We start from the raw sequence: 25,997 nt of genomic DNA, 5'->3' as shown, positions 1-25,997 counted from the left end.
ATTTTGACAAGGCTCATCAGTTCATACCCATTTTTGCTGATGTTTGGGCATTGAGTGGCCCCTGGCTCAAGTAGAAAAAAGGCAGCTTGAAGTGTTGGTCTTATAGATATAATGCTGCCAGCTGCCTTTAAATCATTGAAATTTGTCTAAAAACTTTCCAATAATATATCACATGCTTACCTATTGGTTGCAGTCCTAGCGAAATAATATATTTTTAACCTTTAATGAATATGATTTCATCGTAAGAAATGAGCTGAGCTGAACATGGTAAAGCTATTGTTATACAACCGTGGGGTTCTTCTGGGGAAGTGTCTTATAATAAACAGAGTTGATTATCCAAAGTGGTTTTATTCTTGAAACATCTGCTAAAAATTTACCCTCTTGCAGTATTTCCTTTTAGTCCTCATGATCAGATCAATAGCGTCAGTTCTCTTTCTCTGTAGAGGTGAAGAGAGATTTGACAAACTCTCCGTAGATGTGCAGTTTTAAAATTGTGATCCATTATTACAAGAGGTACATATATTTGTTACCAGCTTTTCAGTTTATATAGGATTACTTTTATTAAAACATTATCTTTAGTGTTACTTTGTTTATATCCTTAATTTCACTTGTAGAGAAGCATTAAGAAGCTGAAGAAAATTGTGTTCTGGTGACGTGTACAGGCGAGCGTATTGTTTCTCCTCCTCCTCCTCTTTCTCCCCCCCTTCCCCCTCCTTCGCCTCCTCTTTTCCCCCCTCCCTTCCCTCCACCCCCCTACTCCTACTCTCCCTTGTTTTGGAGAAAGAAGAGCCAGGTGTCATGTTTTAGTGGAGAATTTGTGGACTTGGCAGAGACACTCCCAAAATAATCGGGGGCCATCTTGCCATTTTCTCAGCAGACTTGGGGCAGATTCGATGGCACAGCGGTGGGTGGGTGCCAGGCGACCATAAAATGTGCCGCTGTGTTAGTACTGCCCAAATAACACTCCGGGCTTTGACTGTTGCAGGGAAGTCAAAGTACAACTGATAACGTCCTCTGAAGAAAAATGTTTTCCGAGAACAGGATAACCGCTGGAGGGAAAGAAGGGTCCTTCTTTTATGGGCTAATTTTGTAAGAAGGCAACTGGGTTACACTTCCCTAAAGGTCATTCCTTTGCATATTTGATCCTGTCACTTTAGGAGTATTTGGCAGATTATGTTAAAACAAGCTGTCAGTGATTTCCCCCCCCCCCCCCCCCCCGGCTCACCTGAGCATCTGCAGGCTTGGCCCCCATCTAGTCCTGTGCCTCCCAGCCCACACTTACTCTTATGAATCTGAATCCGAGTCAGCTCATAGTGTTTCTTATAAACTGTGAGTAAAGAGCTAAAGCGTCCTGCTAATGCTGGTAAGGATGTATTTGGGAAAGATTCCCTAAATTTCGGAAATCAAAGAGGCAAACTTTTGTTATACGACAGATGTACCCAGAATTTCTGCCACTCCTCTCTCCCTTGCCTTCCCCACTTCTAGAATGGTGGCAGGTAAAGTAAGCATTGATCATTGTTTGCTTGGATTAAACCTTAGGAAAGGTTCTTTTTTGTGTTGAGCTTCAGAGTTCTTTTTTGTGTTGCTTTCAAAGCTGTTATTAGAGATAAAGTTCCTTTAATGATCTTTGTATGTGACTTCATTAGCTTATGTAATGAAGACAAACTTTCAAGAAATAATAAATATTAACTTTATTCTAAGTGATCCCAAGAAGAGGAAATTTTCTAGTTTCTCTGAGGACTGAATTTTTTATGTCCTCATCATACAATCAGGTTAGTTTTTTTTCTAATTAGTTGCTAACTTTCCCCATATGATAACCTAATAAAATTTTCTCATTTTCTCCTCATTTAAAATAAACTGCAACTCTCCTCATTTTCAGTGAAACAAAACAAAACAAACTCCTAATGTAACATTCTTATTTTTTCTAACACATTAATTCTTCTGGGCTAAACTGTGTTCCTCTTTTTTTTTTTTTTTTTTTAACGTTTTATTTATTTTTGAGACAGAGAGAGACAGAGCATGAACGGGGGAGGGGCAGAGAGAGAGGGAGACACAGAATCGGAAGCAGGCTCCAGGCTCTGAGCCATCAGCCCAGAGCCCGACGCGGGGCTCGAACTCACGGACCGCGAGATCGTGACCTGAGCTGAAGTCGGCCGCTTAACCGACTGAGCCACCCAGGCGCCCCTAAACTGTGTTCCTCTTATGCATGATATTTAAGCCTGTTATACAGTCTATATATTCATAAAATTATAAGCTCTTTATACACTGAAGAACTCTAGCAATGACTTACTTCAGACCTATTGTAATATAAATGATCAAGTAGATCTGTAGAAATCAGTCTGTCCTAGGTCATTTCATCTGCCTGTGTAATGACTCAAAGCCATACCTCCTAATCTCAAATCCAGTATTCTTTTTTTCTTTCTTCTTAAAAAAATGTTTGTTTATTTAGAGAGAGTGCACACACACATGCGGGTGGGGGAGGGGCAGAGAGTGAGAGAGCAAGGGAGAGCGAGAATCCCAAGCAGGCTTCGCGCTGTCAGCACAGAGCCTGATGTGGGGCACGATCTCATGAACTGTGAGATCGTGACCTAGCCAAAATCAACAGTAAGATGCTTAACCAACTGAGCCACCCAGGCACCCCAAATACAGTATTCTTTCTACATTACTGTCTTCTTCTGTGCAAAGTATTCTTATTGTTTTGAACCCCAAAGTAGAAATAGAAACTTAAAAAAAAACAAAAGCTATATTATATTAGCATGCTTTCAGTTTCCTGTCATAAGCCCAACTTAACAAAGCTTATACCAAGGAGACATGTATATGGGATTATATTACCATAAAAGCTCTGGCCTGGACATAGATGCTTAACAGGTGTCCAGAATCTCTCTTTCTCTCAACTCTCTCCTTTCCTCTGTATATGCTTTATTTTTAGGCAGGCTCTCTGCAATAATAGCAAGGTTTACTTTAATAACTACAATGGGAAGAAAGCTACAATATGAGCAGAAATTCCTAGATTGGCTGCTGATTTACCTGGATTAGGGCATGTACGCATCCCCGAACCAAACATTCTGGCCAGACGCTTGGGACATTTATCTAAAGCTGAAGAAGACAGTCCACCTGACTTCCCCGAAACCATACGGGTAATGATAGCTTCCCAAAGGGGAAAGGATGCTGTGCAGAGAGAACAGTATCAGTTGTCTGCTTCGTATTATTCTCAAGGATTCTGTGGTTCATGCATCACTACTTTTAATACATTACTTACAATCAAGTTTCCAGAATGAAGCACTGTTCTACTCTAAACTTTGGAGATTCTTCATAGATGGGAAAAATTGTGTTCTAAGAGGTGGTGACCTCTTTCATATTACCTTGTTTGTGTACTATTAATGAAACCCAGGACACTGGAGTGTGAAGCTCTAGAATCAAAGTCACATTTAGGTTCAGGTCCTAGTTTTGAACAGGATAATTGTGTGTACTGGGATTGTTTTCTTATCCTTGAAATAGAGGTGACAGTGTCTGTCTTATACAGTTGTGGTAGTGTTAGGGAGGTATGTAAAATGTCTGGCACTTAGTTTAATATACAGTAACTACTGTTATATGTTGTCATTGTAATAATAGCCATTCCTAGGAGCTAGATTTCTTCCTTTGTTGAAACATTGTGAAACAGATTTTCAAGCTTCAAGCAAGCACTATTATTTTAAAGCGTCAACATTATTTCTTAGTTTAGAAGTGCTAGTGAAACGTTTACTGAGGTATAAAATTACTTTTAAAAAAAATTTTTTTTTTAACGTTTATTTATTTTTGAGACAGAGAGAGACAGAGCATGAATGGGGGAGGGTCAGAGAGAGGGAGACACAGAATCTGAAACAGGATCCAGGCTCTGAGCTGTCAGCACAGAGCCCGACGAGGGGCTCGAACCCACGGACCACGAGATCATGACCTGAGCCGAAGTCGGCCGCTTAACCGACTGAGCCACCCAGGTGCCCCTAAAATTACTTTTTTAACTGAGGAATCTAGATTATGAATTCATCTTAGAGAAAATGATCTGAAGGTCCCAATGCACAGAATATGAGCAAAACATTGCATATCTTGTGTTCTGGTATCCAGGTGGTGTTCTGACCTGGAAGCACTATGACAGTATTCTAGGTTTGAAAGGTGTGTGTAACCTATACTCTTAAGTTTCTGTTTTTTAAGAGATTAATCACATACAAGGGGCTTACATCAAACAATTCAGGTTAGAAAAATAAGTGGTCTATTAAACATACAGCAGGCAAATGTAAATTTCAAAAGCAGATGACAGAATATCATTATCAGTGCATTTACAACAAGATGTATAAAACTAGATCAAGTATGTCATTTTGTATTAACACAGGGAGCACTCCACAGTGAAGACAGAGCGGTATGAACTCTTATGTGCTAAGCATAACATCAAATGTAGTAAGCATACGCTGGGAGAAATGAAGAAAAAATTGACAGTAAAGGAGTGATAATAGGAATCTTTAATCTACTTGAGGATCAAGAAGGTACACAATAAGAGCTATAGATGACTCGAATAATATATTAAAAATTAGCCCATAAAATGTATCTTTTTTTCCTTTTTTGTCATCCACAAAACAGTTACAAAAGATTAATAATTCATTAGGCCAACTACAAAGAAAATCTCCTCTCCAAGTAGAATTATATAAACCCCATTCCTTGATTATACTTCAATAGAGCTAGAGATGTTTTTACAAAGTTTAAATCAACCATTTGGAAATTTAAAACCAGTTACTTTAAATAACCTTGGGTCAGTGGAGAAATACAAATAAAGATTATTAAGATAATAACAAGTAGGAAAGAGGGATTAGTAAAGATGGAAATCTAAATTTGTGAGGTAGTAAACAGTAAACCATTTGCGCTGACAATCTCAAACACTTGACTGTATGAAAATGCCAGTAAAATCAATACATCTCTTTTAAAGCTCTTTTCAACGAAAAAGGAGAGGGAGGGGAAACAAAAATTATAATTAAGTTTGATAAAGGTGATGAAACTACAAGGTGCAGGTAACTAAATTATATCTAGGTGTGTGCTAATGAATTTGCAATTTTCAATTGGAAGCAGGCAGTTTTCAATGAACATCACTGCTTGAAGATGAAATACAAAATTTAAACAGGCCATCCACGAATCTAAATGTATAGGAGACCTCAAGGTGTACCTGATCTGAATTGCATTTCAGGTGGCTGCTATCAAACCTGGAAGTATCAAATAATTATATCATCTAAGTTGGTCTAGATGTTAGAAAATATGTAAAACTTCCCAGATTTTTTTATGTTGTTACGGAATTACAATGTGTGATAAATTTTCTTATTTAGGTAGGCACTGGGAAACCATTTAGCATTTTGAATTGTCAGTGTGATTAATCTTACAGTTTGTAAAATTAATCACAGAGTGGTGTAAAAATAGATTGGAGAATAGATAAATCAGAGGCTGCTAATCAGTTGGCTATTGCAAAATTTAGAAGGTGGCTGAACCAGAATAGCCACAGAAAATTGGAACTGGTATTTGGAGAGGTATTTCACAGTCAAAATCTGGACTCTGGCATCGGAATAGATGTGTAAGAATCTACAACGTATATTCTAAATGAACTTAACCTCCGGTTTGCCTTTCATTTTGTGTGTACTCTGTGTGTGTGGGGGGGGGGCGGTGTTTGTGTTTGTGTATTGTGTGCATATGCCAGGTGGTTGATACACCTACTAATCTCTGCCTTTACTCTGCTGCCTGGAGCTTTCCTGTACTGCTGGGGTTTCCTTACCTTTTTTTTCTATAACCCTGTGTATATCACTACTGTCTCTCAGATTCTTGGCTTTAGTCTAGCAGGAAGAAGATGGCAGGATTGTATCAGAGGTTGAGTGTAAACTCTGGAGTTGGAGAACCAGGATGAAATTTAGTGCCATTACTTGTAAGATGTGTGACCCGACCTCATCTATAGAATGGTGTTACCGATAATACCCACTTCCTGAGTACTAACTTATATTTATGAAAATACTTAGAACAGAGCAAAGAACATGGTAAGAGTTCAATAAACAATAGTGGTGGTGGTATTAGAAGAGGTTTTGGGTTCAGGTGCTGGAGAAAATAGTGAATATCATTAATAGAAATAACAAGAGGTTGGAAGAATATGAAAGCTTCGGTTTTTGGGTATGGTGTGTTTTAAATGCTTCTAAAGTTTTTGGCTAGAAGTGTCCAGCCAAGTATTGGAGATTCTGTATTGGGCGTTGGGAATGAAGTCATATTGAGAGACACAGGTTTTAGAGTTAATGTTTAAGATTGATAAGTAAACTACTATAAATAACAGAGGATTGACAAAGAGGGGCTCTCTAAGATCAGATTTTTGAGGTATGCCTACCTTTAGGGACAAGAAGAAACAAGATAGCCAGTAAGGATAGGAGAAAACCTTTAGAGATTGGGTCCTATGACAGGCAGAGAATTTTCAAAATGGCGGCAAAAAGTGATCCAAGATGGGACTAAGAAAATAGTAGGAAATGACCATGAAGAAATCAGCCTCATAATAACAGATTCCTATGAGGTAAGGAGTGGAGGCTTACCTTTGGGAGTTGTTTTTTGTTGTTTTTTGTTTTTGTTTTTTTAAGAGAGAGAGCGAGAGAGCGTGCACATGAACAGGGGAGAGGGGCATAGGGAGAGAGAGCAAGCATCTCAAGCAGGCTTGACACTCAGCGTGGAGCCTGACACAGGGATCGATCTTATGACTCTGGGATCATGACCTGAGCTGAAATCAAGAGTCGGATGCTCAGCTGACTGAGCCACCCAGGCATCCTCTTTTCAGAGTTTGTATAGAGAAAGAGGATGTCAATTTGAGAGAGATACAAGATCTGGGGAAAGTGTGAATTTTCAGTCTTTAAATTGTTTGTTTTGGATAAAGAATGAGGGTTACCTGAGCTGATTATTTGGAGGAAACAGGTAGAGCAGAGGCAAATGCCAGAGAGGGGTTAATTAATAGAGCGATTGCCAATATGGAACCTAGGCGAACATGAAGAGACACTTGTATAAAATATCAGGAGTAAAGAAATTTTAAGATGGGAGAAGGGAATTTGGTGAGTGCCCACACTGGATGACCTAAGGGTCCCCAGTGAAATAGGAGCTAAATTCATTGAGGATGATGTATGGGACAGCATGGAAAGAGAGTGGTTCAACAGAGTGCTGAAATCCCTGTGGTCGAGAGTTTAACCCGTGCATGCCAGAAGAACGAGGTATTGAATGATGGAAATCAGGATCAGGGAGACCGAGTAAAGACTGTAGAAAGTGGCTGAACAACAGTGGGAGGAACACCAAGCCGCCTCCTGAACCCTTCCTCCTGGTCTGTGAGCGTCAGGGGTTCGGAGAATCGAGAATCGAGGACTGCCTTTTGAGAGGATGGCCAGGAATGTGGTATTAAGTAGATCTGAAGAATGCTAAGTATAGCCAAAATTAGAATGTTTTAGAAGTTATATTTGAGGATGAAAAGGTTAAGAATATAAGTAATTTTCTTCCCGTTTAGAGTGGGTCATTAGTGGTAGAGGGTGGAAATAACTTTTAGGATATAGTTATAGACCAGTTTAAGCTTAAGTGTTCTTGGTTCATTTAAATGAAAAGTGGACATTTTGAAAACATGTAGTATTTTTTAATCTCCAGGAGCTTTAAAGGTTAGCCCACTTTTCATATGTGTAAAACAAATTTTGAAGAGCCTAAAAATGTTCATTTCTTAGAGTTTAAAAGAGATATTTTATATGAAGTCTTTATATTCAAAATGCTATAGGTAAAACATGCCCATAAGCCATTATTTTCAGTATATGAATTCAGGAAATACAATATTTCAAGTGTTATAAATTTGCATTGTCAATTTAGTACAGAAGTTGCATTCACTCATTTCAAAATCTAGATAACAGTTTGATTCATTGTACCATTAATTAAATTTTAGTAAGTGTGCATCGTGGCCATGAGAGATGAGAAGAGAGAGGACACATTGAGGCCTGGGGTCCATACATATTTGAGCCTTCCTACTTTGTTATGTCTGCTAATCCGAATATAGTGAATTGGAGGTGCTGGTAGGTAGGAATTACAAAGTTAAGTCGCGGAAGCTTAGTTATGCGTAATTTGATGGTAAAGTCATTAATTAAATTTAAATTGTGCTTTTTAGTGTTTTTCTTTGAATTGTGTCAGTAATTTGGTTCAGCTTGTATTTAGACACAAGTATTCACGCGGTGTTGACATCTAACACATTCATACATTCTTTCTCTATACATGTGCCTAGCCCTTTGGGTAAGGATTGACTCTGTATATAAACAGCTGCATTATAGATATGCTACCAATTACTTGCTACTTGAGAAAAATTAAAGCTTTGAAAACCTTTAAATTATTCATACAAACTTATACCAAGAAGATAAAGAGGAAGAGGTCATCTGTCATTCCACTAAACCCCAACAAATAATTTGACAACTTGGTCTTCTTATGGACTTCCATTGATTGAATTTTGTAGATTTAAATTTAATTTATAGACTGGATCATAAATTCACATGGTTCAAAAAAGATTCCTTCCTGCCCAGCCGTCTTCCGTCTGCTATTTTCCCCCAACCTGCTTTGCAATTCTGTGTTTTATCTTGATAAAGTGTGTTGTTTGCCAAAGTAGCATTAAATAATGTGATAAGCCATTTTAAGTTTAAACACTTGTAAACTTTAACAATGATTTTAACATTAATTTTTATAGCAGCTTTTCACAGTAATACTATTTCACTGCTATTTCTTTAAGAAAATACTGTACACGGGACTAAAATTCCATTTCTTCTAAAATTGTACTTTAAATATAGATAGAATTTCTAAAACCACTAATTAGGATTTGCATAACGTTTTGTCAGTTTAGCATGCTTTTGTGTAACTGCATGTAGTGTTTAATCCTCGTGAGAATCCTGTGAAGAAGATAGGCCGTTTATTAACTGTCTTCATTTTTCCAAGGAAACAAATCAGAGTTTGTATTTTGACTGTCAGCTTTCAATCCAAGTCTTCTGATTGTATGGTCTTTGCACTGGAGCCAAAATCTTAAATCGTTTGTCCTGATTTGAAATGGCTTTTATCCATTTTTGACATTTTATATATTTTTTAATTGTAATGAACTTATGCTAACTTTTAAAAATTACTGAGAATACTACAGTGAATACCTGTTTACCTGCTATTCTGTGTATCTGTCTTTAAACTCATAAACGTACTTTATTAAAAGCATTTGTGTCCAGAGTTCTTAACACATTAGGAAATTTAGATAACAACTTACAAAATACTGCTCATTCTTTTTTCTCTTGAATATACTTTTAACTTTTTTGCAAGTCACTTTTAACTGTCAGACAGCTTAATGTTACTGTTTGCCTTTTATTTCTAAGTTAAAATGCTTAAGATTTTTCTGAAGTCACACATGTAATAGGAAAAGAAACCTTAAATAAGTACCCTAATGCCTCATTTATTCTGCATCACTAATGAATGCATGGCTGCGCACATTAGATTTTTTCTTTAGATAAGTGGGGTTTTTTTAATAGCACATGAATTAAATATATTTTTAGCATTTGTAATACTTAAGTTTTCTCAAACATTATGTCTGTCCCTGGTTTCTTCCGCAAAGAGATACGTGCAGCTTGGGGACATCTTGAGGAACCTCTGTTGTGGAACTCTTGTCTCCGTTTATGCCAGCCACATGTTCCTGGATTTGTTGGGGTCTGTGGCCATCACTTTTTGCTGCTACTGTTTCTGTCTCTTAAAGGCACTGTGCCTTCATGTACGCTGCTGATTCTGATATACTTTTGCCTGAAAAATAACCAAGCTTTTGAGGAATTGTGCGTTTAATAAAAGTCCATACATTTTTACGGGAGGCCCTGTGTGTAAAGACACAGCTGCAGTGGCCTTTGCTTATCGGGTTCCTGGGCCGGGGAATTGCTGTGACCATTGAATAAATGAGGGTATTGTGATAACTATATTTTAAGGGAGAAAAGTTCTTCTCGTATTTTCCTTTGTACCGATGTTGCTCTGGTTTACTGTGTTGTTGAGGTGGATTTAAATATTAATCATTTAAGGTCAAATTTTTAATGTGTGTATGTTCTTCAGTGGGCACAACCCATGTAACCATAACAATTTAGTGAAATAACTATAATGGAATTTTTCTTTTGAATGTGGCTTTTCTTTCTTTTTTTTCCTGTCCACCAGGGAGTAACTATTCCCAGTCAGAGGCGCTATGTTTATTATTATAGCTACCTGTTAAAGAATCATCTGGATTATAGACCAGTGGCACTGTTGTTTCACAAGATGATGTTTGAAACTATTCCAATGTTCAGTGGCGGAACTTGCAGTAAGTGCTCTAAATTCTCATCCTTCCGTGTATTGGAACACTTTTCTGAACATGTGTAGAAGTTTACATAAAAATCTAGACAGAAACAACACTTAACATTTATGCAGGGGCATATATGTCTGAACTATCCAGACTAATTAAGTAGCTCAATTTAGCACATTGGACTAAGAAAGCCAATAAATATAATGTCTTGGAAGCAAAATTACATTTATGAAAGAAACATTCTTTGCTGCATCTACCAAATGCAGCCTAAATTGTGATCAGGTAACTGGAAAACCTATCCCGTTAGAGATGTACCATCAGAGTGGCGGTGGGATTTGTTAGTTTATTGGTGTCGGGGCAGGGACTGATTCCTTGATATCTTAGGAAGACTAGATGGTGATAGTAATAGTGACTGGGACAATAAAAAGAAAAACAATGATAAGACGTGGTGAAAAGCTGAAGTATATTGAGTGAATAGGGTTGGGTCAAAGTATGTGGAGTATTAGAGAAAACCTGGATTTAGATCCAAGTTCGCATTCTAGCTCTGTCATTGCTGTACTGTATAACCCCAGGCACACCGTCTACCTGTCTTTGTGTTTGCTTATCAATACAATGAAGATACTTTGAGACCTGAAAACTTCCTAGATACATACTAAATAGAATAATGTCGGTGATGTCTGCCTCACATTGACCTCTGGCTTACCCTGACCTCTGTAAGCCTTCCTCAGTTACCCCAGTCCTGTTCTGCTTCTCTGCTATTCTTGGCTGGAGTTCTCAGCCAGCCTGGTAGGAGCCTTCGTACTCAGACCCAGAGCAGTGAGTCAAGAGAGAACGCATAGAAGGAAGTATCATCCAACCCTGTGAAAGATCAGACTGCTGCTGCTTTTTCCTGTATCAGAATTTTATCAGAAGCATGTTAGCTCTGCCTTGGCAGTGATTAGCCATGTTGTCATGTTTAAGAAATACGTTTTATTTATTTATTATTTAGAGTGCAGTTTTGTAGTTTGTAGGTAAGATCCCACGACATTATTTCTTCGAATACCTCTAATAATATTTCAGTGAGGTTCTGTAATTTGTTAGTGATTTTAGTTTTTAGCTTTAAGTTTCGCTTCTTGAAAATATTTGCGGAATTAAAAAATTCTATCCCTAAATTAATTTGTACCTAGGAAATTAATTTCTTGGTTGTGTTTATCCTTTTCAGTTAGGTGTAATCACCTTCATCTTATCTTTCCTACGTTCTTAGAACTAGATAATTTCATCACGACCACAGATTTATTAATATAACATGTTATATAGAGCCTTCTGAGAGACCTCACTGATGCTTTTGTCATCTCAGTACAATTTTTGAAAGTGCTGATAAAAGGCACAGCATAGGGAATATAGTCAGTGGTACTGAAATAGTGTCACATGGTGACAGATTGTACCCACACCTATAGTGAGCACAGCGTAACGTGTAGAGTTGTGGCATCACTGTGTTGTACACCTGAAACTAATATAACAGTGTTATATTAGCCAGCTATATCAAAACAATAATAATGTTTTTGATAAAAACTTCTAAATGCAAGGCACTGAACTGTCAGAGGTAATTGACATAGGGACTTAAATTCATAGAGGAGAAGGAAGAAGGAAGGAAAAACTCCTGCTCTTCCTGTAGGGTAGATATCAGGTTTAAGAGCCAAAAGAAAGGTATTACAGATTAGGGACATTTGCTAAGGGGAGGAGAACATTCAGTTCAGTAGTCTTATTATCTAGTGTAATTTTTTCACATTCACCTCCTCCAGCAAAAATCTATCAGTTGTGCTCTGCCTGCTTCCACTTAAACATTGTGGTGGCCTTTTCTTTTTTGGTCTCTTCTCAGTATTACATTTAAACTTTTAAAATTACTGACTACTGACATCTTTTTAATCTTTATCAGTTTTCTAGTTCTCCATTAATGCACTGTGATTTAATACTATGTAATGAAGTTGTATTATAACAAAAGCAATACATAATTGAATGGGAGATTATATGTATAAGTTATAAATGGTATACTCAGAAAAATAAAAGTTTTGGGGCTTATCAAATAGTTTCATGGAGGAAGTCGGATTCTCAGTGAACATTGGAGAAAGCATACAGCTTAGATTGGCATTAAAACCGAAGGAAGTATCACAGGCAATAGGAAATAGCTTGCATTGAAGCATACCAGTAGGAAATGAGCTGGACAGGAGGGTAGACACAGAGAATAGAAGAGGACTGGAATGTGTGGTTGACTATAAGAGGACCTTGAATGGGGTTATCAGACTAGAGGTGATAAATACTATGGCATCAGTGACAATTCTGGAGGCATATGCTGTGTTTTAAGTGTGGCTTTGTAGGAAGTGGAGGTTGCAAGATGGGGGAAAATGGGGGAAGGGAAACCAGTTGTGTGACTTGCCGTAAGCCAGATGTGCTTTGCTAAGGCAATCAGTAGGATTTGATTACTTTTTGCTTTGCCATTTATATCTGGATATTTTGTCAGTTTTGATTCTGGCCATGTGATTAATACACAGAGAAGGTATGAAAGAAAAAAATGAGTATCACGGAGAAGGTGAGCTGTTTACATGAGGATAGTGAGTGCTTGAAAGTACGGGTCTGTTAGGTGTGAGTCTATCTGATACTTTGGGGAGCATCAGGAAACAGAGCTAGAAGTTAACCAGCCTTCTACGAAAGGGTAGCACGGGGCTGGGATGGTGAGGCCCAGAGGGGCCGGGATGGTGAGGCCCAGAGGGGCCGGGATGGTGAGGCCCAGAGGGGGTGGGATGGTGAGGCCCAGAGGGGTGGGATGGTGAGGCCCAGAGGGCTGGGATGGTGAGGCCCAGAGGGGCTGGGATGGTGAGGCCCAGAGGGGTGGGATGGTGAGGCCCAGAGGGGCCGGGATGATGAGGATGGAGACGTGGAGTTGCAGGTTTGGGCTCAAGAGGAGATAAGGAGTCAGTGAAGAAAAGAAAACTTGTGAAAGTAGAACATTTTCTGCAAAGCTGTCAGGGGTTAGCGGCCTTTTTCATATTTGAGAATTGTCTTAATATTTTCTAAATAAAGGAAAAGTTATTCTACTTTTAACATCAGAAAGGGTCAAAATGTTAACAAGATGATCACTGATTTTTCTGTCAATACTCTATCAGTATGCACATGTCAAAAAAATTTAATTCTGATTTTTGTTTACCAGGTATTGACTTGTCATTTCTTTAGAACACAGTTACATCAAAGGAAAAATATCTGAACTGTGTCTAGAAGTCAGCAGAACCATACTCTTGTTGGACTTCTGATAAATTAGGTGTGAGATATCTAAAATGGGAAATTCACAATGTAGGGAAAATTATTTTCTTTAGTGATTTGAAAAAATCTTTTCCACTTAATTTTGTTAAAACTTTTTATCTTAGTTTTGGGGGTAAAGTCTAAGTAACACTGAATTGTAATTAGCTTATGAATTGATTTGACTATTCTGGGGTTCCTGAAGATACACATTTTAGTTGTAGTTCACTTGAAATCTGGCTCATACAGTTAATACGCAGTTTAAAGTCCTAAAATCAGGATTATCAGGTTCTGAATTAGGAGTTTGAATTAATAAGATTACAAGGCATTTTCATCCTGGTCGATTTTTATCACAGTTTTGAAATCGTACCTTTTTGTTTGCTTCTTCAAGCCAGAAAATTTCGGAATCAGGTAAAATCCTGTAAAATGGCTCATTGTACTTTGAACCTTTAGTCAAGGGAGTGACAATTATTGACAGATGGTTGGTAGAATGTTTCCCTTTTTTGGAGTGCCCTTTTTCTCATGATAAGTGCCTCACAAATTCATATTAGAAAAGCCCAGTATGCTATTATCAAACCCATTTATTATGTGAGTGCTGATACTGCTTTTGATATTGCATAGATGGGCCAGCACATGTTTATTAAACCAGAAAATTCATCTAGCTTGGATAAGCTTTTTGCTTTGTTCTCAGTTGTTGGCCACATAAACATATCATAAACAATGTGATATTTCTTTTTTCATCTTTAAGGATGATGCCTTTTGATGCTGAGTATTTTATGCCTGTGTGTGTGTCTGTGTGTGTGTGTGTGTGTGCGCGCGCGCGTGCGAATGGAACATATACGAAAATTTCTAGTACTCTTTGCAGGCTTAGGATTTTACTTCTTGATTGTCTTGGCATATTTCCTTCAACACACACTTCTTATTCATAAGGTTACTCACTAAACCATGTAGTCCTTCCCTTTATTTTGAAACAGACAGGGGCCAAAGCCAAAATATGTGTTGATGAAAATGCAGTGTGTTTGGAGGGAGGGGGGTTGTGCTTCAATTGGTGCTTGAGTCTGTTGTATTTCTTTGCGGACATTTCACACCCTTTTCTTCCTGTTTCTCATGATGATGGCTTTATATACCTTTAAGAAATAAAATATGAGCTATAGGTAAAATAAATCATGATTAATGTTTTGTTTTGTTTTGTAAATATTCAGTCTTGCGTTTATGGAATTTCGTATAACTTTGTTACAGATTATGTTCTCATGCCTGTTGTGAACATGTAGTGGTTTGTACTTGGTGGGTTTTGTTACATGGTAGAGACTTTAAAATACTGCAGCAAATATGAATGTGCCAGGAAATTATTGTAGCATTTTAATTATCAATCTAGTTTATGTTAGGTATTTTACAACTTAATGTTAAAATTTGATGTTAACTGCAGTGCCAGAAGTCTAATGTTGGGACTTACTGTTTGTAAAACAGATTGGTTTTCATACAGTGAGTAGAACCTTATGTTGAAGGTACGAGTTAGAGAAACTTTTGGACTGATTATATTTTTTGACCTTAGTTTTTCCGTTGATTTGTCTTAGATCAGGGTTACAGGTGCAGAATTACTGTTTTGTGTATATTGCTAATAGTAATCATTTAAACAGTTTTTGGCAGTCTGGCACTTGAAGGCATTTCCTGTGAAATGATGCTAATGTGTATCTCACCACGCAGATCCTCAGTTTGTGGTCTGCCAGCTCAAGGTGAAGATCTATTCCTCCAATTCGGGACCCACACGACGGGAAGACAAGTTCATGTACTTCGAGTTCCCTCAGCCGCTGCCTGTGTGTGGTGACATCAAAGTAGAGTTCTTCCACAAACAGAACAAGATGCTAAAAAAGGTTTGCACTTTACTCGTAGTGGGAAAAATACCCGGACTCACCATACCTCGGACGGCGACCTTAGATCTTTTGCTTAAAATATTTGGTTAAGCAGAAATCACTTTGTAAGGAGAGATTATAAGATATATTTTATGACAGACATTCATGAATTATAATTGGTTTTCTGTTGAATCTGCACACGCTTTGCGTACTACAGCATTGATGAGCCATTCTGATGGTAAAAAGTCTTATTAGAAGGGAAAGTCCTTATGACATATTATAATTTGAGATGAACGTTCTTTAAGTTGGGTTATGCAGAGAAATTTTGTAAAAGTATTAAAGATTGTATACCCCATTAAATCAGTTATAATCCTTCTGGAAAGGATGAGCAGGCACTAAGAAATTAGCAAGGGGCTATCAGTTTGTAGAAGATTTAGTGTATATGTATAAATAAAGATGTGTTTCATGGTCTTGTGTAATGACACAAACCATTTCCCCCCCATTAGGGTTCATGGTTCCTGAGACCAGATCATTTTATATTTAACTTCCTCAAGTTTATCGAATATTTTGAATTTTAGATAGAAGATCAGTTAATATGCAAAGGAAGTAATAAAGAATGAAAACAATGTGGTATTAAATATGCAGGTTTAGGAAGTTAGTGAGGTTTGCGTCTTACTGAGCTATAATTAGGGAATGCGAGAGCTCATTCTTAAACTGTCTTGGCTTACAATACTGAGTGAACATTTAAGGTAAGTGTGCCTAAGGTGCAAACTTTTGGGGTAGTAGTGAACAAAAATACTACCTTTGTATGTTGGTACTGCTCATGGAACATGGTAGATAATGTATTGCCAGTCTTTAGACATTCTCAGTAATAGGACTGATTTGGTTTTCCTGATATTTAGCTTTAAAAAAAAAAATAAGAGGAAGTTTCATTTATTACAAAAATTTTAAATTCTACTTTGACTTATCCAAAGAAATACAGTCTCCTATATCCAGAATCCACACAGCTGGGAATCCACATAGCTCTACAAAACGTTGAGCTGGTTTTCTTCCGCCAGAAACCCATTTCCTACCTATTCTGTATAAATGAAAGTTAAATATATCTCAGTAACTTTGGAAAATTATTTTTCAATAATCCAGGAAGCATTAGCAAGTGTTTTAAAATTAAGGTAAGTATTTCTTTTCCTTCTATTTGTTATAAGACTGGCACACATAAAGTTTTATATTTTCTTTTGAAAACAGGCAGCTGCATCACTGTTTCCCTATACCTTTAGGAGTGCATAAGTTCTTATTTCAGTTATCGTCTGTACATTAATACATGCAGAATTTAAGATTAGATCATTATTTGTAATACGTCTGTATCTGGGATTACTTTATGTTTATTTCCATTTTATGTGATTTCCCCTACCTGTTAGAAATGTTGCTGTGATTTAAACAAAAACCGTTGTAGTGTAATCAGTTATCTATACAGAATCCCCACTTGTGGAGATTTAAATATTACTAGCTTATGTTCTTCTGACTCTAAGTAAATATGTATATAGTTACTAATTCAGTGACTTTGCTAAAATAATTGCAATTAATATTTTTTAAAAGACTTATATATGACATTGCTAGGTATTGTTAAAAGATAAAAAGACAGTTTTAAATGTAAGATACCTAAAGGTCTTACCATCTTTCTGGGAAAATAACAGAACTTGAAGATAAATTAGAATAAAGGATTTAACCGGCAATTTAAATGAGATGAGATGCCACAAGGAGGCTGCGCATCGTTAACTGTCAGGTGATCCGTACAGGCCAACTTCCAGTAATTAGGAGAGGGGAGAGGGGAGAGAGAGAGCATTTTGTGTGTTGGTCAGGAAAGGCTTCAAGTCATGAACTTCTGGTGTGTTTTTGATTAACAAGACATCATATTATAAGTAAGAAGCGATTTTTTAAAAATAGGCATTTTATAACATAAAAAAAGTCAGAATTGCTGGTCTTCCTTCCCCCACGTTGTGAAAGTCTCCAAATGTACACTCGTACTGTCGTGTGAGGAACAGGAGCCACCTAATGTTTGTTTGTATTGCTTCAGAAGTAGAAATGTGCCCGCCTTGCTATCTTGAGAAGTCGTGCTGACTTTTCAGGAACGTTTATTAAATTCGTAATAGATAACTTGTTGAGACAGAGGAAATTAAATCCACTTACAATTTTTTTTTAAATACGTACATACATATGAACTCAAAACATTTCTTAAAGCTAACATTAGACAAGAAAGGTGATATTTTACTTAAGGCTTTAAAACAAAAGTAAGTTATTTTGGAACTTGTGGAGTTCCAATTTTGGTCTAAAATGTGAACAAAAGAATAATCTTATGTGAGTTAGATGTGGCAGATAACCCAGACTGCCAAGTTTTGTGTGTTTGTCTTTATTCAAAATAGCAAACGGCACGTGGCTTAGGTTACTGACTTCTTGGGGCAGATGTTTAATATAGGGGATATATTTTCTTCTTTAAAAAAAATTTACAATCTGTCTTTTTTTTTTTTTTTTTTTTAAGGACAAAATGTTTCACTTTTGGGTAAATACATTCTTCATACCAGGACCAGAGGAAACCTCAGAAAAAGTAGAAAATGGAAGTCTATGTGATCAAGAAATTGATAGTATTTGCAGTATAGAGCGTGCAGATAATGACAAGGAATATCTAGTACTCACTTTAACAAAAAATGATCTCGACAAAGCAAATAAAGACAAGGCCAACCGCTACTTTTCTCCAAATTTTAAGGTCAGTCAAAAACATTTTGAGGAATTGTTGGGTGGCTCTGTGTATGTGTGTGTCTAATTTTAGGTGTATAGCTGGTGAAGGACTTGGCATGACTAAGTTTTAAGTTAAGTACTATTCAGAAGCAATATTTACATATCAGTAACTTGAGTTTCTAACAAGGATGCACACAGAGTAAAGAAAAAAAAAGTATGTTTTTTTTTTTTTCTTAACCCTCTTCTGTGTGGTTGTTTGGTGAAATCTGAGGCAGGGGTTGGGAAGGGGAGTTAAGTTTAAGCAGGATGTGAAGTAGGACTGGGGGAAGAAAGAAGTAGAAGGGAGCTCAGTCATTTGGGAATGACTTCTAGGGAATGTTCTTACAATTCCTACCTTTGTCCCCTTCCCATATATTCTCAACTCCACAGAGTGATCTTAAAATAGATGTGATTGTGTCACTCCTGTTCATCCTTTTTAAAGACCTTGTGGTTTTTTGATAGGACCTACAAGGACCTACCTAATTCAGCACAGGCCTCCCTCCTACATCAGCACTAGCCATATGCCCCCTGCTCCCCGAGAGTCCCCCATTCTGGGCTGTCTTCAGTTCTTCCACAGGCTAAGCTCTCCTGCCTCCAGTCCTTTTGGTTCTTTTTTTCTCCGTGTACCTCTCAACCCTCTGCCTTTCCCCTGCCCTTCCCGCACTCGGCCTTCCTGTTGTAGCCTTAGCTGCGGTCTCTCATGCCCTGGAAGGCCTTCGCTCATCATCCTCTGGTGTTAATCCCATTCTAAAACTCTGTCCGCTTCCTCATATTGTGGAAGTATTTGCTTCATTTACTTTTATCTATATGTGATGTGTGTGTGTATTTCTGCTCCTGTCTATAGATAAGAATTTTCTATGAAAAGCTGATCTATAAATATTTCCAAGTGGTTAGTTTGCCCTTTTTTTCTCCTTTCTTATTTCTTATTCTACTTGATCCTCCCCCCCCTTTATTTCACCATACCCTTCTCCTTTCTCTTTTAAAAAATTCTCTCTTCCTTGTTTTGCCTCATTCCATTTTTGTAGTATACAACAAGCCTAACTATAGCTTGTAAGTATAAGAATATTGCTAGTAATAATAAAAATAAAGGGGCTACATATTTTAAGTGAAAATAAATCCATTTTTAAGTGGCTTTAGATCTTATATTTCTTTTAAGTGTCTGTAAGTGTTTTTTAGAATTCACGGGTTTCCATTGATGATGGTCTTTTACCTAGCGCTGTATTTTCCTTAATTACTAGCTTTTACAGTGTGACTTCCTCTAGTTTTATTGTTTTCTGTTTTAATATCACAAGAATATGTATTTGTGATTACATATAGAAAGTATTTCAGTTATCAGTAAACAAGTCCATATCATGGTAAGTGCTTGTGAATAAATAAAGCGGAGATCATTTGGTGTGTGTTTTTAGGTGGATAGTTAAGAGAAGTCCTCTACAAGCAGGTGACATTTAATCAGGGCCTTAATGGAACGAGTGAGCTATATAAATATCTAGGGAAAGAGAGAAGGACAGAGACAGTTACAAAAGTCCTGAGACAGGAATAATTTGGGTAGTTTTGAGGAGCAGTGGAGGAGTCATTTTGACTAAAGCACATGAGTCTGCGTGTGAAGACATTGGTGTGTTTTCAGCACAGGATGGATATAATCTGAATTTTGTCTTTAAAAGTTCATTCTGTCCACTCCTTCAAAATGTAGACTGGAGAGGAGAGTAGGGAGAGGAGGCAAGAACGGAGCTGTGAGGTGAGTTGAGAAGCTGTTGCTGTGGTTTAATCCAGTGGAGACGGTGCTTGCTTGGACTATCGTGGTGGCTGTGGGGCACAATGAAAAGCTGTCAGGGTGGGGACAGATGGTATTTTGGAGGTGGAACTGAAAGGAGTCACTGATGGAACGGATTTTGGGTGGAAGAGAAGAATTGATGAAGACTGTTGGACCATGGGGGAGGGGCTGCCGATTTAAGAGAATGAGCGAGGGGCTTCCTGCCAGATCTCCCCGAAGCCTCACATCCACCACCTACTAGATATGTGGCCTTCAGCAAGTTGCCTGAACTCTCTGGGCCTTAGCTTCCTCGCCTTTAAAACAGAAATACCTGCCTTTGTCGACTTGTTTGACAGTTAACTCGGCTGTGCCTGTAAAAAGGCCCTTGGTCCACTGTTCTGATCACTGTGTGATGTTCTCTCCTCATGGGAGGTTTTTAGGGCTGATGGGATCCTAAACATCATTGTTGAGCAGTATTTTTATGATATAGCATTTGTATTTGTTCAGTATCATTTGTATCAGAAAACATATTGAGGTTCAGACAGGTAGTAAGTGAAATGTTCTTTCGGAACTCAGCTCTTTGTACGTTGAATTTCGAGATGGAAAATACATTTTGTAAACTTGATGAACTTCAGGCTCAGTGCATTTCTTTTGTAGAATTACTTAGTCCGTGCTTGCAGCTTATGCTTATTAAAGACTAGTATTTTAACATTCCAGTATAACTTTTCAGTGTATTGTAAGAAAGAACATAGAGGGAATCTGAAGAAGAGGGTCATTTAAAAGGCAGCTGCCTTTTAAAGATCATATTTGTCGTAGCGCTTTTAAAAACAAATCTTAAATTACTTAGTAAAGATCTCTATTTTTTAAGATTAGTCAGATTTATGGATTTTTCCATTTAAACCTTCTCTTCTTTCTCCAGGTGAAGCTGTACTTCACAAAAACAGTAGAGGAGCCATCAAATCCAGAGGCTAGCAGTTCAACTTCTGTAACACCAGATGTTAGTGACAATGAACCTGATCATTATAGATATTCTGACACCACTGACTCTGATCCAGAGAATGAACCTTTTGATGAAGATCAGCATACACAAATTACAAAAGTCTGAATTTTTTTTTTTTTTTATCAAGAGGGATAAAACACCATGAAAACAAACTTGAATAAACTGAAATTGGACCTTTTTTTTTTAATGGCAATAGGACATTGTGTCAGATTACCAGTTAATAGGAACAATTCTCTTTTCCTGACCAATCTTGTTTTACCCTATACATCCGCAGGGTTTTGACACTTGTTGTCCAGTTGAAAAAAGGTTGTGTAGCTGTGTCATGTATATACCTTTTTGTGTCAAAAGGACATTTAAAATTCAATTAGGATAAATAAAGATGGCACTTTCCCATTTTATTCCAGTTTTATAAAAAGTGGAGACAGACTGATGTGTATACGTAGGAATTTCTCATTTTGTGTTCTGTCACCAACTGAAGTGGCTAAAGAGTTTTGTGACATACAGGTTCACATCCTACCCCTCTGCACTTGTGGCAACAGAGAAGTTTGCAGTTGGCTAAGAGGAGTTTCTCGAGGGTTCCGCTACATTCTCATGCATGTGTTCGGGTCGGGGATGGAGGGAGTGCTCAGAAAGGGATGGGTTTCACGCTGGACTCTGGACCGTATGCCGTCTCCAGCTATTTCCACGCACCTTTCTTTAGCATGCTACAGTTATTAATCTGGACGTTTGAGGAATTGGCCGCTGTCACTGCTTGTTGTTTTGTGCATTTTTTTTTTTTTTTTTAAGCATATTGGTGCTAGAAAAGGCAGCTAGAGGGAGTGAATCTGTATTGGGGTACAGGAATGAACCTTCCACAACTTGTTAAGAATCCACAAATGAAGGGATATAAAAATAATGTGGTCATAGATAAGAAACACAGCAACAATGACTTAACCATATAAATGTGGAGGCTATCGACACAGAATGGGCTTGAAACATTTTGGAAATTGACAGTGACTTATTAAATATGTTTTCTCACTGGTAGTGACCGCTCCATCTCCTGTGTAATCAAGGCCAGTGCGAAAAGTCAGATGCTATTAGTACCTACATCAGTCGACTGCATACACGTACGTTATTAGTTTCCAATCATATACCTGCTGTGGATGCTTCATGTGCTGCCTGCAAGCTGCTTTTTTTCTCATTGAATATAAAATATTTTGTAATGCTGCACAGGAAATTTCAATTTGAGATTCTACAGTAAGCGTTTTTTTTCTTTAAAGATTTATGATGCACTTATTCAATCCGATAGCTGTCAGCCGTCCCACCCTTTTGACCTTACACATTCTATTACAATGAGTTTTGCAGTTTTGCACATTTTTTAAATGTCATTAACTGTTAGGGAATTTTACTTGAATACTGAATACATATAATGTTTATATTTAAAAGGACATTATTTGTGTTAAAAAGGAAATTAGAGTTGCAGTAAATTTTCAACACTGCACAAATAATAAGGCATTTACTTCTTCAGTAGAAATTGTCCCACATAATGCTTTTATCGATTTTTATTGAAAGAATAGATTTTTTTTCTTTTAATGTGCAGTGTTGAATCATTTCTTCATAGTGCTAGAGTTAGGACTAGGGCTTCAATTTCACTTCTTAAATATCATATATTTGATATGCCCAGACTGCATATGATTTTAAGCAGAATACAACTACTATTGTAAAGCTAATGTGAAGATGTTATTAAAAAGAAGTCCCCCCACCCCCGAAATTTGGTGTCTTTCAAATTCTACCCTGACCTTGAAACCTTGAAATATCCAGCCAATTGATTTCTTAATGGTGTAAAATCTCATTTTCAATAACTTCTTGGTGCTGAAATTGTTCACTAGCTGTGGTCTGACCCTAGTTAATTTACAAATACAGATTGCATTAGGACCTATTAGAGCAGCATTTTTAGAGTTTGATGGTGAACAGATTAGGCAGAACTTCATCAAAAATATTCTTGGTATATATAATGTTGACATGTTTTCCATACCTCATCAGTTTCATTCAACGAATAAAAAATTTTTAAATTTTTAACAAAGCTCTTAGGATTTACACATTTGTATTGAAACATTGATATACAGAGAACTGATTGCTCACCAGTTAAATTGGTAAAGTTAGAGACAACTGTTGCTAAGATCTCAGCCTTGAAATTTATATGCCACCTTTTCTTTCGTAAAAGCTGAAAATTGTTGACTAAAATGAAAATCAACTATTCATGTTTTGATGATAGTTATTAATACTGTTATTTGTTACACTTTTGGGCACAGTATATATTAAAACATAACTTGTGTTGTTCCAATATGTAACATGGAGGGCCAGGTCATAAATAATGACGTTATAATGGGCTTTTGCACTGTTATTATCTTTCCTTTGGAATGTGAAGGTCTGAATGAGGGTTTTGATTTTGAATGTTTCAATGTTTTTGAGAAGCCTTGCTTACATTTTATGGTGTAGTCATTGGAAATGGAAAAATGGCATTATATATATATATATTATATATATAAATATATATTATACATACTACTCCCCTTTATTTCAGTTACCATCCCCATAGAATTTGACAAGAATTGCTATGACTGAAAGGTTTTTGAGTCCTAATTAAAACTTTATTTATGACAGTATTCATAATTAGCCTGAAATGCATTCTGTAGGTAATCTCTTTGAGTTTCTGGAATGTTTTCTTACTTAGACTCTTTGGATGTGCAGCCGCTTACATGTCTGAAGTTACTTGAAGGCATCACTTTTAAGAAAGCTTACAATTGGGCCCTGTACCATCACAAGTCCTCTGTAGCTCCTCTTGAACATTTTTTTTGGCCATAATTATTAAGGCGTAGTTGAAGAAATAGCATCACCATTCTTTGCTGTGGCACAGGTTATAAACTTAAGTGGAGTTTACCGGCAGCATCAGATGTTTCAGCTTTAAAAAGTAAAAGTAGGGTACAAGTTACATGTTTAGTTCTAGAAAATTTGTGCAATATGTTCATAACGATGGCTGTGGTTGCCACAAAGTGCCTCGTTTACCTTTAAATACTGTCAATGTGTCGTGCATGCGGACGGAGGGGTGGAACTGTGCACCGGGGGGCTCGAACTGCAGTGTTCTGGCCCAGCTGCCTTCTACCCTGCCAGTTCAGAAGTTGAATCTGTTTTCATATCGATTATATATACTAAAAAATTTCAGTCTGTTAAACAGCCTCACTCTGATTCAGCCTCTTCAGATACTCTTGTGCTGTGCAGCAGTGGCTCTGTGTGTAAATGCTATGCACTGAGGATACACAAAAAAATACGATGTGTACAGGATAATGCCTCATACCAATCAGATGTCCATTTGTTATTGTGTTTGTTAACAACCCTTTATCTCTTAGTGTTATAAACTCCACTTAAAACTGATTAAAGTCTCATTCTTGTCATTGTGTGGGTGTTTTATTAAGTGAGAGTGTAACTTAAGTCGCTTAAATTTATTGAAATTTTAAATGATGGGCAGCCACATGTGATTAAGTTTTCTGTAAGTTTTCTTTTTCCTTGCTGTCCTGCAAAGCCTGCAGTTATAAAAACATGGGCCTTTGTCAGCTTGGGAGTAGAGTATCTGTCTACTCATGTTTAAGAGAGGCACTTTTTTTAGGGCCTTAGTCAGCACTTCATAAATTCTTTCAAGCACATTAAGTAGCATTCTAATCCTGAAAAAGTTCAGGATTCTTGAAAAGTTGCTGCCTTTTTTTCCCCCTTTTTCTTTTTCTTTTCTTTTCTTTTCTCTTCCCTTCTTTTTCTTCTTCTTCTTTTTTTTTTTTTTCTACTAAGCCAGATGTCTGAAGATAGTTTCCCCAAATGGATTTCAGATTTCAACTTTGTGACTTTTCCATTCTTTGTGATTCTGTAGAGACTGCCGGCAACATATGGGAAGCTTCATCTACTCATTGTGACTTGTGCCATTTACAAGTTGATATTCCAGAGTAGTCTGAAAGACTTTGTGTACTTGAATTAATCTGGTTATTTCTAATGTTCTTCAGAGTTTAAAGACGAAGGCATATGCTTTCAACAAAGCATAGCAAGACAATAAGTGAAAGTGTAGCTTGCACCAATGTTTTGAAAATAAAGCAGACCACTTAGGTAACAGCGGAATTTAATGTGATTTCAAGTTTACATTTTCTCACGTGACTTTTTAAAAAAATGAACGTGAATAATGTATCATCTAAACTATGAAAAGTGTGGGTATGCACACAGGTTTATTTTTTTACTTTTAGGTCTATTAAGCATGGACGAAAACTATACCGGGGTTTTAAATTACTGTGTTTTATAAGAAGATCTTGGTCATGTCTGAAAGCTAGGGATTTAATGGCAATTTTGTTTTTATTGCATGTTTTCACTACAGTGTAGTTTGAGCTAGTTTGGTTAAGTGAATGCCATCACCATTTCCATTGAGAATTAAAAAATCACCAGTGTTTAACATGCAGGCTTCTAAAGGCAGACAAAAAATCAAACCCTTAAATCTAATGAATTTGCTGCTAACGTCCCAACTGTTTTTGCTCTTTTATTCCTGCCAGATAAACTAGCCAGGCATCTAAGACTTAGTCTTAAACGACGTAAGTAGAAGTTTTGATTCGGAGTGCCGTTAACTAGCACAGAGAGAAAGGTTTGTGAATGGAACAGTATAATCAGTCTAAACTGGTATAAGGACAGTATTTGAAACTTTTAAAGATGAAATGTTAGGGACTGGTTTTTCTATAGAAGTAGATTGCTGTAGGAAGCCTAATGATTAAGTTGCTTCTCCACTTTGTTGTTGTTGTTGTTGTTGTTGTTGTTGTTGTTAATTTTGGAGCAAGTCTGTTCCTTTATAACCATGATCTTGCTATTTTTCCATCCTTCAAGAGGGCTTCCTCCTTACAAATGTATTAGAATGTAGGTAGCTAGACTTGGTAAAGTCACATTGGTTGGCCCAGGCTTTAAAAGCTTGTAATGTGAAGAACACAGGAAAGGGCAGATAATTTCATTGGTGGTAATAAA

At 37.2% G+C, this 25,997-nt stretch overlaps 1 protein-coding gene across 3 annotated transcripts in view; it reads left to right on the top strand.

Moving 5' to 3' along the window:
• Positions 1 to 24,406, top strand: part of PTEN (phosphatase and tensin homolog) — a 92,312-nt gene extending 67,906 nt beyond the window's left edge. For all 3 annotated transcript variants that reach the window (XM_060642997.3, XM_060642998.3, XM_060642999.3), the window contains exons 5-8: positions 10,213 to 10,354; positions 15,311 to 15,477; positions 17,990 to 18,214; positions 20,895 to 24,406. In XM_060642997.3, the coding sequence (XP_060498980.1) occupies positions 10,213 to 10,354; positions 15,311 to 15,477; positions 17,990 to 18,214; positions 20,895 to 21,080 (720 nt within the window). In that variant the 3' untranslated portion in view covers positions 21,081 to 24,406. The remainder of the gene's footprint in view (positions 1 to 10,212; positions 10,355 to 15,310; positions 15,478 to 17,989; positions 18,215 to 20,894) is intronic.
• Positions 24,407 to 25,997: the final 1,591 nt, after the last annotated feature.

This window comes from Panthera onca, chromosome D2 (genome assembly GCF_046562875.1).
Source record: "Panthera onca isolate mPanOnc1 chromosome D2, mPanOnc1 haplotype 2, whole genome shotgun sequence".
NCBI classification, from domain to species: Eukaryota; Metazoa; Chordata; class Mammalia; order Carnivora; family Felidae; genus Panthera; species Panthera onca.
This window is presented reverse-complemented; position numbering and strand designations above follow the sequence as displayed.